This window comes from Cyanidioschyzon merolae, chromosome 19 (assembly GCF_000091205.1).
Source record: "Cyanidioschyzon merolae strain 10D DNA, chromosome 19, complete genome".
NCBI lineage: Eukaryota > Rhodophyta > Bangiophyceae > Cyanidiales > Cyanidiaceae > Cyanidioschyzon > Cyanidioschyzon merolae.
Window position 1 is genome coordinate 169,013 of NC_010145.1, and position 12,884 is coordinate 181,896.

Below are 12,884 nucleotides of genomic sequence, written 5' to 3' on the forward strand. Positions count from 1 at the left end.
GTCAAATGATCCTGATCGATTGAACGGCAAATCCGTCTGCCTTCGTGGGCATCGACGGAACTGCATTCACGCTCAGCTTGATCCATCTCACCGGGCTATGCTGGCAGGGTCTCCCGTCTCTCCTGCTAGAATGTGAGAGCATCGTCGACTAGGGCTTGGGTTAGCGCAGCGATCGCTTCCGGGGCGGCGAGCGCCTCACCGCTTCTGACCGAGTCAGCGTCGACGCATCGAGAATGCTCGACATCGTGCACCGACCTGGACTTTGCTGCAGATACCTCTATTATCCTGGATACGATCGCGTTCCGCATACGCTCTATCGAACGGAGCAGCGTGCGCTTTCGAGTGCAGCGGACAGCGTACTTGCCAAGCGTCCGCTCAGGAGTGGAAACAGCGGCGGGTTCCATGTCGAACCTCGTTTACTGCGAATAGCACGAACACGGGCAAAGCGTGTAGGCATCACGCGCGATAGGGCGACGCTCGGATGACGAGGGTGTTTGGCGAACACACGGGAACGACTACCGTTATCCAAGCGTCGCTGCTGCAGCGCACGAATCTATTCTGTATACGAGCAAGATGAGCGCGACGAGGGAAGCGAAGCTCGTAACGTCCGCCTGGACGTGACCTGCATTGAGCACAGCCAAAAGCAACGAGACCGACACATGAGCGCTGCACTCCATGTCCTTCGACGAAGGAGAACGCTGCTGGCGTGAGAGGAAACGGAGGCGTATGGAAACACGGAGAGAAGCGAAAGGACCGAGAGGCAGTCGCACCAGAAACCGTAAGGGCTGGTCTTGACGACGCCCGAGAACACACTTAAACTTTAGCTCGCATACCCGCATAAGAGGTGCATTTTCATACTACGCTGACATGGATGTAGAGTGCACCCCGAATGGAACCATCTGAACGCGCTCCACCTTGTTCTAATTTGGGTGCAGCACACGGGCTCACCACCTGTTCGAGACAAACGTTGCGAATGATCTGCAAGTGCGGCGCCCTACCAGTGCCTCTACGCATGGAGATTTCCATAGATATTCGAGCAGTTCTTGTAGGGCGCTCTAGCGCCATTACATGGAAAACATTCTGTGCTGCACACTCGAATCGGTGCCCTGGTTGAAACCAGTCATTCAGGATGCTGGAGCAACAACCATCTCAGCGGACATGGACCGAGCATCCCCGGTTCTAAAAGAAGCAGTGTTGCAGATCGGTGATACGGCAGGCCTCTCTAGAGAGTACCCAGACAGGCATGTATGAATCTGGGGTATTTTCGAATGCTTTCAGGACGATCATGATGATGCGTTGCTTGCTCGGAAGCATCTGCAGCGTACCTGTTTGTGTACCAGCGCACGCGGGTGTGCGCCCTGTGCACCTGCGCAGCGACGTACGTGATTGTCTACCCAGGCCTCCTTGTCTGTTGTATCGTCACCGACTACTAGACGAGTTGCTGCACATGCGCAGCAGGAGAGAGGTCTCGTCGATGTAACAAGCTGGTGTGTTGAGCCCTGGTGAGCTGTTCACTGCGTTCTGTCTGGTTTCGTCGGGACTCTTGAACGCCCGGTTCGTCGTTGCTGAGTTTAACCAGCGATGACGTTGCTGCACTTTAGAGGAAGGCGTCAAGCCGAGACCAGCCGCGCAAGCACCGAGATAAACTCTGAAAACCGCTCGCACTCTTCAACTGGTGGTGCTTTGAATCCAAGCGAGGCGAACACAGAGCACGACGAGGTGATGGCGGAGCTTCACGACCTTCTGGTTCGTGAGCTGACCGATTGCGGTCTCATTGACTTGTTTACGTCGCAAAGCTTGCCTCAGTATGCATCAGAAAAGGATACCCTGACCGATGCAGGGTCAGAGAAGCAGCACAAAGCGACCGAGCTGGGAAACGGCGCCTCGGGCGGCGTGTTTCAACACTGGACCGGACCCTCGCGGCCTGCACCAGCTGACTTGTTAACCGTAGAGTCGCCACACGGTCGCACGGAGGAGCCAAGCGGTAACCGCGGGTCCTTTCAGCGGGACGTACCGCCACTCGAGGACCAAAATGAGCCCATTTCCAGGGCTATGCAGCGCATCCGAGCTGCACTGCGACGCTGGAAACCGCTCCACGGCGAGGTCGACCTCGAGACCCTCGAGCGCCTCAAGAACTCGATCGTTGAGCGCTCTGCCTGGTTTTTACGCGAGCAGGCAGAACAACGAGCCCGCTGGAAGGCAATGCGTCAAAACCCTGCCTATGTCGTTGAAGACTTTACAGCGAACCAGCGAACCTTCTTCTCATGGATTCGGACCAGTTTCCGTATGGTCCTTACGGGAGCAGCCATTGGAAAGCTCTTGCACGGAACCAGCGTCATTATTCTCGGGGTACTGTATGCTGCCCTTGGCCTAATCTGCATTGCAGCGGGCACGATGCATTTTTACCATTGGCAGCGAACATTGTACAATCATCGATATTTGCGGGATTCGCGTCCTTTCATCGTGGTGTTCCTGGGAATCACTGCGACCAGTGTCGTCGCTCTAATGGCTTGTTGGAAATAGGTGCCAGCCCGGAGTAAGCGCCGCTGACCGTGACCCGACGCTGCACCACTGAGCGAGCGCATTCTCTTGTGCACATGCGAATGCGTCGCTATATCCGTATCGTATCGACCTGTATAATACTATCCATGACATTGCAGGCGCACCGCTGCAGCATTGGGCATCTGCTGACACCCGACTAGGCCAGGTGCGGTGTTGTCTTCAAGTGAATCTGGGTTACCACGGCGGATAAACATGCGAACCTCGACGACATTCCGGATCTGACTTGTTCCCCTCGCCCGCTCTGTCTACGGATGACGTCAACTCGACCAATGTGCAGCGCTTCTCCGCTCACAACCAGCGATGCTTCAGGCAAAGTCCTTCACCGTTATGCTCGATGCTGTGCGCATGCGGTTATTGGAAAAGGCGACCCCGATGCTGATACTCTGTTTCGTACATATCTCAGTGCATTGCGCTCTGGTCTGAATCAACGTCACTGGATATGTTCGTCGGCTTTGCCCAGAGAAACTGCTATGAAGCCGTTGGGCTCGACACGGGATCTTCGCTGGCGATGTCCTCGGCCTCGTCCTCGGAGTCTATTTCATCCGTCGCTGGCCAGATGCTCGGAGGCATATGCTTCATCTGGACAGAGGGAGCACCTTCTAGTTGGCGCAATTGTTCGATAACTTTGCTCTTCACCTTCTCTAGATAATCTCTCGAATTCTGGTTCTCCAGTTCACGCATTGGTTGAATATGGAGAGAATATTCTGGAGCGAAGTATTCCCAGTAATCATTGTATGGAATCTGGGCGTCTACCGATATGCCTAGAAGCACCGAGGTCTCAAAGAGCCAGCAGCGGGCAACGTTTCGGATGTTGTAGCCACCACCGCCGAGGACCAGCATCGGGATTCGGAACGAACGAACAAAAGCCACCGCATTCGCATGTCCCTGTACCGTCAAGTTAAAGCACCCGAGTCGATCATGGGCCAGAGAATCCGCGCCACACTGCATCACGATTGCACCCGGTTGATATACTTCGATGACCTTGGTTATTATCGGCTCGAAAATGCGACTGAAACCTGCATCATCCATGCCGTCTTTCAGGGGCACGTTCACCGCGTATCCTTCACCGCGCCCGTAGCCGCGGTCCCATACATCTCCGGTTCCCGGGAAAAAGTTGTCTCCGTATTTGTGGAAGGACACCGTGAGCACTCGATCTGTGGTGTAGAAGGCTTCTTCGACACCATCACCATGATGCACATCAATATCGATGTAGAGCACACGCGGGTAGAGACGCAGCAGTTCGAGAATTGCCAGTACGATATCGTTCACATAGCAGAAACCGCTCGCTTCACTTTTCTTGGCATGATGAAGACCACCTGCCCAGTTAATCGCAATATCACTGGTACCCGACATGAGTTTTCTGGCACCGTCGATACTACCGCCGGCAGATACGGCGCAAAAGTCCCAAAGACCGTCAAACAGCGGACAGTCGCCGTGTTGTCGTCCGACGTTAAACCGCTGTAGCTGGTCCAAAACGTCGTCGGTTATGGTGTCCGGGGTTGTGTTTCGCAGGAACTCTATATAGTCGTGGGCGTGGAACTTTTCGCACTCCTCAGGGCTCGCTTTACGAGGCTTGTAGACGTCCATATGGCGATAGAGACCGTACGCGAGACATAGGTTGTGCGTGATGGCCATTCGGTGCGGTTTCATGGGATGATGCTGTCCATAATAGTAGCCCCCAACATCAAAGTCCATAAAATAGGCCACGCGCAAACGGTCGGTGGAACCATACAGAGCCTGGCTCGACAGCATGAGTCCAGTGAAGATCGAGACGTTCGCTAGAGCACCGAAAACAAGCGAGGAACCTGAAGCGTCCGGGTGGCTTTGTATGCACGGATGCTCGAAGCCTAGCTAGCGCACAACTTGGCTGAGGATGCGCACCCCTGGAAACAAACGTCTTTCAAAAGAAAAACGTTGCTGCCAGTGGTACAGTAGTGGCGGCAACCGCACCCTAGCCAAGAAGTCTCCAACTGATGTGCAGACGCCTTCCAGCTTTTTTCGACTGGCCACCCACTACTGCTTCCAACTTTTTCCCATATAATTCCACATTCAGAGATGGTTCCATAAAGTTTTCTCTTGTCAGCTCTGGGGGTCTATTCTCCATCAACGCATATTTCCTTATATTGCTGGCAGCATTAAAGTCTCGGTTCATAAACTCCATACGTTTCGTGCCGTTGGGAGTTGTACTCACTAATGCAAGTAGTCCACGAACTTTCGCGCTCCTTTCCATTTGCTCTTCCGTCAGCGTACCGTACTTTCTTATAACCTCAGGACTCCGCTGGCACTTTTCCATCTCGACCCTCTGAAGTGTACACCCTAGCTCATGGTGTGTATAGGACGTTCGAAACTCATCTACAGGTATCGTGACGATACTCCGTGCACACTCTTTGTACGTTCTTGTCGTTGGAGCTGGCGTAGTTCCTTGCTTGGGTCTTCCGTCACCCTGCTCCGTACGCTACTACGAGTCTCTGACTTTCATCCTCCTTCAAGGCGCTCAGCAGATTGAAAAAGTTCGCGAATGCACGCTGCTTCCCACAATACAAATTCATTCGCAGTCGAACCCACCGGGGCTTGGTCTACTCTTTCCACAGCGCATACCAGTGAGCAATACGAAGTTCCATGAATTTCCGAAGAGCCTGAATGTCCGCTCGTCGGCTCGTCACCTCGCTCATAGCTTCCAGATGCTCTTTCATTCTTTCATTCCATGCAGCAATTTTCTTCCTCGCATTCATTATACCGGATTCTCGATAGTATCTCGCTCTCGAGAACCTCAAAAGACGCATGTATTTCTGACGTAAGTTACCATCAGTACCATCTTCCGCACGCTGGGGTACTGCGATGGTTATGTTATTTGTGTTTCCGGGATCCGCGCTGACGACAAAGTCGTTATCTTGCACCTCCTGCGTCGCAGGATCCGCCTCCTTCTCATCTTCATGCATCGTCGCGCCTGCATCCTTCGTCTCGGGCGCAGCCGAGGGAGGGACTGGACGATCTGTCTTCAACCGCCGATAGTGTATACACAAGGCTACTCCATCGGTTTCGATCATCTCAGTGAATACCTTTTGTTTGCTGACTTTGAGACGTTTGAAATCGAAGATATTCTTCCAGTATGTCTGCCGGTTTTCACCGGAGAATTCCTTCCTGCTAACATCGAAATCAGGACTGATCTCGCTCGTGATGCTGCAAAGACGCCAGAGTCGATAGTCACAAAATGTGACTTGATATTGTACATTGGAACCACGTTGAAGCGCTTCCCCATTAGGAACGCCTTCCGTCTCTCCCACTCTTCATTTTTTCCTCATTCAGCCTCATCTCTGCCGTGCGTTCGAGTTCGCGGTCCAAAAACACGAAATACCTCAAGATGAGGAGGTAGTATCTTTCCTTATCTTTTCCAACTCTGATATCTTGTCTGCTGGATTAACCAGCCCCAGTACCGCACGGTGCTCTTGTATAACCGCACGGATTACAGAAGCTTCATTCGTGCACTAATTCGACGCCTTCTTGTCAACGAACTCGATCTCATCTTCATGATGGCGATCGTTCGTGATGCAATTGATAATCGCCCATTTTCCTTCGCGAGACAGACCCGGGTGGAGTGCAACCACGGCGCGTATCATGAAACGTTCGAAGTTCGCTGTCAAATGGTTCTTCAGATTCGTGAGGTACTTCATGGCCCCGTAGCTGTAAATATCCCAGTCACCCTTGTACCGAGTACCCTCGAAGCTGTAGAAGGAATGTTTTTCGTGGAGGGCATGCACTAGCACATTTTCCCTCCGCGCTTTCTCTGTACCAAGCATCAGGTGAGGAATAAAGGTCTTGTCGAAGAACTCGCCCGGAATCTCGACCTTTTCCATGTGCGTCCCGTCGCGATACATCTCTCTCACCAAATGCATCAGTCCTGACGACGCCTTGACAATATTCTTCGAGTACGACGCAACACGTTTTTCGATAGCTTCTCGCAACTTTTCCCTGTACGGATCCTTGATCTGTCCAAGAAGAAAGGTTTTCACCACCATCTCGTCGCACAGTTGTCTTTCTTGCCGCTTTCGACGTAGGGCCTCCCCCGTTTTTGCGTTTTCTTCTTATCCTGCTCTTCTGGAATCGGCACTGTTTTTTGTTTTTTTTCTGGCACCCGGCGACACTGGGCCTCCAGGATCGTAGACTTGCTTTTTCATAGCTTTCCTTTTTTAGTTTTTTTTGAGAAAGAACGCTCTTTGAACTCTTCTGTTATATACTGCGAAAAAAACACTTGATTAGACTTGTTCGAAGTTTGAAACACAATTGAAATGAAAAACTGTACTTGGCTATGAAGTTAACGAAAATACAACTTTTACATTAGATCTACATGCTAGAGATCAGGATCACGTTCCCCTTCAACAACGGCATGTGCGTAGCGTCTCATGCCTGCCTGATCTCCGAGGTGCACTCACCGAGCGCGATGCAAACTAGTCACAAATTATTTATTAAAGAACAACTATCTTAAAAGCCCCATACAGCACGCGCGCCTATGGGGTCTAGTTTTTCCGAAGAAGCTCTGAAAGTGGGTTAAACCGGGGTGCTTGGGCGACGACGAAGGAAGCCCACGCCAGGGACCATGACCGCAACGAACGGAGGGGCGGAGGCAGTGGCAGCAGAAAATATTGACGAGAGTTCTGAGTAGTTATCCGCTGCTCCCGAAACAACGCTGCAGGTTCCGGCGCAAATCCTGGATCCATCCTCGAACTCGGGCTACGTTTTACCTCCCACCTTGAGCACCTACCTCAACTTTGGAAACACTCTCGGCGGATACTTCGGAAGGCGGCTATCGATATGCTCGTGGTCGAAGCTGGAATAAGCGACTTACCCGCCTATGTGTTTGGGGAACGGATACGTAACCGCTGAACGGGTGCTTTGCAGACTGTTCCCAATGGTTGAGGGTAGCTTCACGCGTCCGGCAAGATAAAGTTCGCATTCGAATCGACCTTGACTAATGTACTTCTGATTCTACGCTAGCGCTGCGGCAGACACTCAATGAACGACTGGAATGCAGGAGGCGCTGGTGGCATGTGCTCTCACACACCTTGTGGAGGGTGCATCTAAATGGACGACGCATCTCTCGAGTACCGCAGCGTTACTCCTATACCCTTATGCGCTACGACTCGATAGGTTTCGCATCATGGAATATTTGCGGTGTGGCCTCGATACTAGACGACGAGATATCGAATTACCAGTACAGTAATGAAGAACTGATACAAGTCGAGGACTGTACAATAGGAAAAGAGACCCAACCAGACACGGAGAAGGAGACACAGAAACCTCATGATCCACCTAGATGCAAAATAACCAGAGAAAGTAGCTCAGGAAAGAGCCCGAAGAAGAAAAAGACCAGCAAGAAATAAACAGAAGAATAGAAAAAAGAACTCCCAAATGAGCCCATCACAAGGTATCCCCCGAGAGGGCACCCCAGCTGGAACTCAAGAAAGCCGTCGCCAAACCCAGGCACCTACTCACAGCGCTGAAGATCCGAAAAGCCGTGCATACAAATTTTTTGACCAATTGACACGCGAGTTTGTAGATGGGAATCAGAAGATTGCCAGAGAGCTGGGACTGCTTGCACCAGAACGCAACAGTTGCAAACCTCGGTACCTGAAACGACGTACCAAAACTCGGATTGATGAATGCTACCGAGTCTATAAGATCGTCAACCGCACCGCCATACACGCCAACGCCGGAGACAAAGAAGCGAAGGCAGCGCTACCGGCGCTACAGGCGCAACATGAAGAAGCTATCAAAAGAAAGAAGAAACTTTCCAGAGAAGACAAACGAGAGGATCGAAACCGCAGAATCGCCTCCCTGGCGAAATCTATGCTGGAGAGCACCAACGAAGATGAGATCTGGCGCTACATTCGATCGAGACTCGACCCACCAAAAAAGTGCTTGGGGCTCACACCAACTCTGTATAAGGAAGAGCTGAGGACGGAGCGTGCCTCAGTGAATGAGGCCTGGACAGACCACTGGACAGAGCTGCATGAAGAAGCAACTGGACACTGCTAAGACCCAATCTATTGGCACCAATATGCTGCAGAACTACCGCGCCTCGACCCGGTACCGGAATGGAACGACCCAATCTTCTGGCCTGAATCTGTCCGGACTCTGCTATGCTCAAGCAACCGCAAAACACCTGGCTTTGACGGTATCCCTACGGAGTGGATGAAACTGGTGATCCCAAAAGACGGGACAACAGGGACACCATCGATACCAGATGAACCTGACAGAATCTTAGGCAAGCGCCTTCTGGAGCTCATCCAACGCATGTTCGAAGAAGCGTACATCCCAGATGTATGGAGGACTGCCGAGGTCGTATCGATCCTCAAAAAGGACTCCGAACCCCACAGACATGAATATCTACCGGACTATGCGCCTCATCCCGTCAATCATGAAGCTACTTTGCGCCAACCTCACGAACCGGACTCAGAGGGGCCTTGAGGAACGCAACTTCCTCGCCCCAGAGCAGGCTGGATTCCGGAGCCGCGAGGAGTGCATGAGCCATGACCTGACCTTCATTGAAGTGGTGCAACGTCGCTCCATTAGCTGCCAACAACCAACTTACGTATGCTTCATCGACTTTCAAAAGGCCTTTGACACGGTCCCGCACGAGGCTCCATTTCTGAAGATGGAACGTGCCAGAGTCTCCGGAAAGTGCTTAGCGTTCTTCCGTGCGCTCTATGCAGACTCGTGGATGTGCACCCGACTGGGCGACTGCTCAAGAACCCCTTCGATAAGAATCCGCCGTGGACTGCGACAGGGCGACCGCGCATCCCCGCGCCTTTTCAACATCTTCATCAACGATCTGCTGAACAACTGCAGACAATACGGGCTTCAGGTGTCGTGGATAGACTGTGGAGAACCCGGTGAGGAGCGCCTACATAGAAACCGCCTCGCAGGCCTTCTACTTGCGGACGATGTCGTGCTGTTGGCACCCGCCCCGGAAACGCTTGCGGCTAGCATGCAACAAGTCAGCGCCTGGGCCGATCGCTGGGTTATGAACATAGGAGCATCGAAGTGCGGCGCCATGGTCATCCTTGGAGACTCGCAGCGCATTCGCAATCGCTCGTGGCGGTTGCAGAATCAGGAAATTCCGATCGTGGAAAAATATCGCTACCTGGGGGTCTGTCTCACGCCGACGCTCGACGAAAAGGCACAAGTCGACGAGATGATCGCCAAGATGCATAGACGTACAGAGATCGCACGTCCATTCTTATCCGACCCCTCTATCTGCATAGCAATCCGTACGAGGGCACTAAGGATGTGTATCATCCAGCCTTCGACCTGGGGTGCTGAATGGTGCGGCATGAAGCACACAAATGCCTCGCGTCTGCATACAGCCGCCAACAGGGCAATGCGACTCGTTGGTGTTGGATGCTCAGTGCAGCGCAGAGCGACCAACCCGCTGGCACTCGGACTTGAACTCCAAATAGCCTCGATAGAAGCGATAGCAGCAGGCTGCCGGGCATGTATACGGGCCAAAGGGCCCACTATGCGCACCTCCTTGAGTCGGATTTTCATGCAGACCCCAACGCACCGCTAGAACACTTGGATGAAATCAGCGCAGATTTGGCTGAAGCGCCTCTTACGCGAAAACACGCTACCCAATCGTTCCCCAGGAATGTAGAAGACTTCAGACGCCTCAAGCGAACGGTCCAAACAACAATATGGGAAGGTAGACACGGTACCAGTCGCGCTAGTAACGCCGGCTTGACTCTATATCGGAACTACAACCTAGCATACACATGCAAGTACTGGTGGGAGGCGCTGGAATTCCCGGGACTTGCTCGCGGTACCCTGTGGCTTGCCAAAATCCGTGTTAGTGGCATCTGGCTACCAGCACCGGCTCTAAGCCGTACGGGAACACTGGAACCGCACTGGGAGTCACACTGTCCCTGCTATCGAGACGAAATCCCCGAGACGCTGACATATTTAAGCTTACAGTGCCCGCGCTCGAAGCAGGAGCGCAGCGAGCTCCTTGAAGGACAGCAGGAGCTCGGCATCACCGTGATAGTCGAAGGCCGGACACTCACTCTGAGTGTAGCACTGGCAACTGATGGTCCGCTAACGGAGCCTCAGCGCTCATGAGTGGCGAAGAAACTCACATGCTACCTTCTAGGCAGCAGGTCCAACGAATCGGATGAGCACACGGGTTTAGTGCTCTTTGTGCCTACCCACTGTGGTGGGTGTCAAGCACAAACCCGCATTGCCAACCGACAACACATTCAATGCATGATCACGAAGGAAAGAGGCGGCTCGCACGATATATCCTAACAGCCAAGTTTCTCCAGCGTGTCGTGCAGCGAAGACAAGCCTGCATCCGCAGACTGTCCGAGCACAAACTGACGACGAGACCCGATTCTACTTCGGTTGAACCACGCCTCGAGCCGACGCGCTCTGGGGTATAGAAAAGCTGCTCTAGCTCGATGAACTATCTGCTCCAGCATTTAAGGTCCAAAGGCGGATACGGAAAGGCAGGTACTAGGCACACACGATAGGACGTATGAAACGACCAGAGTATCCGAGGTGAAGTATAGGTACTGTAGCTTGGAGGCAGGCTGTTTGATGGATACCTAACCGCGCACTGAAAAAAATAACATAAAAAAGTAAGAAAAGAAAAAGCGCACAATTGGAAAATGCTGGCACAAGTAAACGTCTTGTCCATGAAAAAAAGAATCGCGCTCGGTGAGTGCACCTCGGAGATCAGGCAGGCATGAGACAAGACGCGCGTGCCGTTTTTGAAGGGAAACGCGATCCTGATCAGTAGCGTGTTGTTCTGCTGTAAAAGTCGGATTCCCGTTCAGATCATAGCAAAGTATAGTTTTCATTTCAATTGTGTTTCAAACTTCGAACAAGTCTAATCAAGTGTTTTTTTCGCAGTATATAACAGAAGAGTTCAAAGAGCGTTCTTTCTCAAAAAAACTAAAAAAGGAAAGCTATGAAAAAGCAAGTCTACGATCCTGGAGGCCCAGTGTCGCCGACTGCCAGAAAAAAAACAAAAAACAGTGCCGATTCCAGAAGAGCAGGATAAGAAGAAAACGCAAAAACGGGGGAGGCCCTACGTCGAAAGCGGCAAGAAAGACAACTGTGCGACGAGATGGTGGTGAAAACCTTTCTTCTTGGACAGATCAAGGATCCGTACAGGGAAAAGTTGCGAGAAGCTATCGAAAAACGTGTTGCGTCGTACTCGAAGAATATTGTCAAGGCGTCGTCAGGACTGATGCATTTGGTGAGAGAGATGTATCGCGACGGGACGCACATGGAAAAGGTCGAGATTCCGGGCGAGTTCTTCGACAAGACCTTTATTCCTCACCTGATGCTTGGTACAGAGAAAGCGCGGAGGGAAAATGTGCTAGTGCATGCCCTCCACGAAAAACATTCCTTCTACAGCTTCGAGGGTACTCGGTACAAGGGTGACTGGGATATTTACAGCTATGGGGCGATGAAGTACCTCGCGAACCTGAAGAACCATTTGACAGCGAACTTCGAACGTTTCATGATACGCACCGTGGTTGCACTCTACCCGGGTCTGTCTCGCGAAGGAAAATGGGCGATTATCAATTGCATCACGAACGATCGCCATCATGAAGATGAGATCGAGTTCGTTGACAAGAAGGCGTCGAATTAGTGCACGAATGAAGCTTCTGTAATCCGTGCGGTTATACAAGAGCACCGTGCGGTACTGGGGCTGGTTAATCCAGCAGACAAGATATCAGAGTTGGAAAAGATAAGGAAAGATACTACCTCCTCATCTTGAGGTATTTCGTGTTTTTGGACCGCGAACTCGAACGCACGGCAGAGATGAGGCTGAATGAGGAAAAAATGAAGAGTGGGAGAGACGGAAGGCGTTCCTAATGGGGAAGCGCTTCAACGTGGTTCCAATGTACAATATCAAGTCACATTTTGTGACTATCGACTCTGGCGTCTTTGCAGCATCACGAGCGAGATCAGTCCTGATTTCGATGTTAGCAGGAAGGAATTCTCCGGTGAAAACCGGCAGACATACTGGAAGAATATCTTCGATTTCAAACGTCTCAAAGTCAGCAAACAAAAGGTATTCACTGAGATGATCGAAACCGATGGAGTAGCCTTGTGTATACACTATCGGCGGTTGAAGACAGATCGTCCAGTCCCTCCCTCGGCTGCGCCCGAGACGAAGGATGCAGATGAGCAGAAGGCGGATCCTGAGACGCAGGAGGTGCAAGATAACGACCTTGTCGTTGGCGCGACGATGCATGAAGATGAGAAGGAGGCGGATCCTGCGACGCAGGAGGTGCAAGATAACGACTTTGTCGTCA

At 52.0% G+C, this 12,884-nt stretch overlaps 4 protein-coding genes across 4 annotated transcripts, besides 4 other annotated features; 2 read left to right on the top strand and 2 right to left on the bottom strand.

The window, feature by feature from the left end:
* Nucleotides 1–838: part of a sequence feature (possible transcribed region) that runs on past the window's edge.
* Nucleotides 126–404, bottom strand: CYME_CMS065C (hypothetical protein; the record flags this gene model as incomplete). The annotated part of the gene is made up of 1 exon (XM_005538688.1): nt 126–404. The coding sequence occupies one exon, from the start codon at nt 402–404 to the stop codon at nt 126–128; it is 279 nt and encodes a 92-aa protein (XP_005538745.1).
* A 743-nt stretch (nt 839–1,581) lies between the features above and the next one.
* On the top strand, nt 1,582–2,523 carry CYME_CMS067C (hypothetical protein; the record flags this gene model as incomplete). The annotated part of the gene is made up of 1 exon (XM_005538689.1): nt 1,582–2,523. The coding sequence occupies one exon, from the start codon at nt 1,582–1,584 to the stop codon at nt 2,521–2,523; it is 942 nt and encodes a 313-aa protein (XP_005538746.1).
* A 507-nt stretch (nt 2,524–3,030) lies between these two features.
* Nucleotides 3,031–4,314, bottom strand: CYME_CMS068C (histone deacetylase; the record flags this gene model as incomplete). The annotated part of the gene is made up of 1 exon (XM_005538690.1): nt 3,031–4,314. One exon carries the CDS (start codon nt 4,312–4,314, stop codon nt 3,031–3,033), a length of 1,284 nt encoding a protein of 427 aa, XP_005538747.1.
* A 123-nt stretch (nt 4,315–4,437) lies between these two features.
* Nucleotides 4,438–5,500: a sequence feature (repetitive element).
* A 9-nt stretch (nt 5,501–5,509) lies between these two features.
* Nucleotides 5,510–6,734: a sequence feature (repetitive element).
* Nucleotides 5,948–6,750: a sequence feature (repetitive element).
* Nucleotides 6,751–8,878: 2,128 nt separating this feature from the next.
* On the top strand, nt 8,879–10,129 carry CYME_CMS071C (retroelement; the record flags this gene model as incomplete). Its single annotated transcript, XM_005538691.1, has 1 exon — nt 8,879–10,129. The coding sequence occupies one exon, from the start codon at nt 8,879–8,881 to the stop codon at nt 10,127–10,129; it is 1,251 nt and encodes a 416-aa protein (XP_005538748.1).
* Between the last annotated feature and the right edge of the window lie 2,755 nt (nt 10,130–12,884).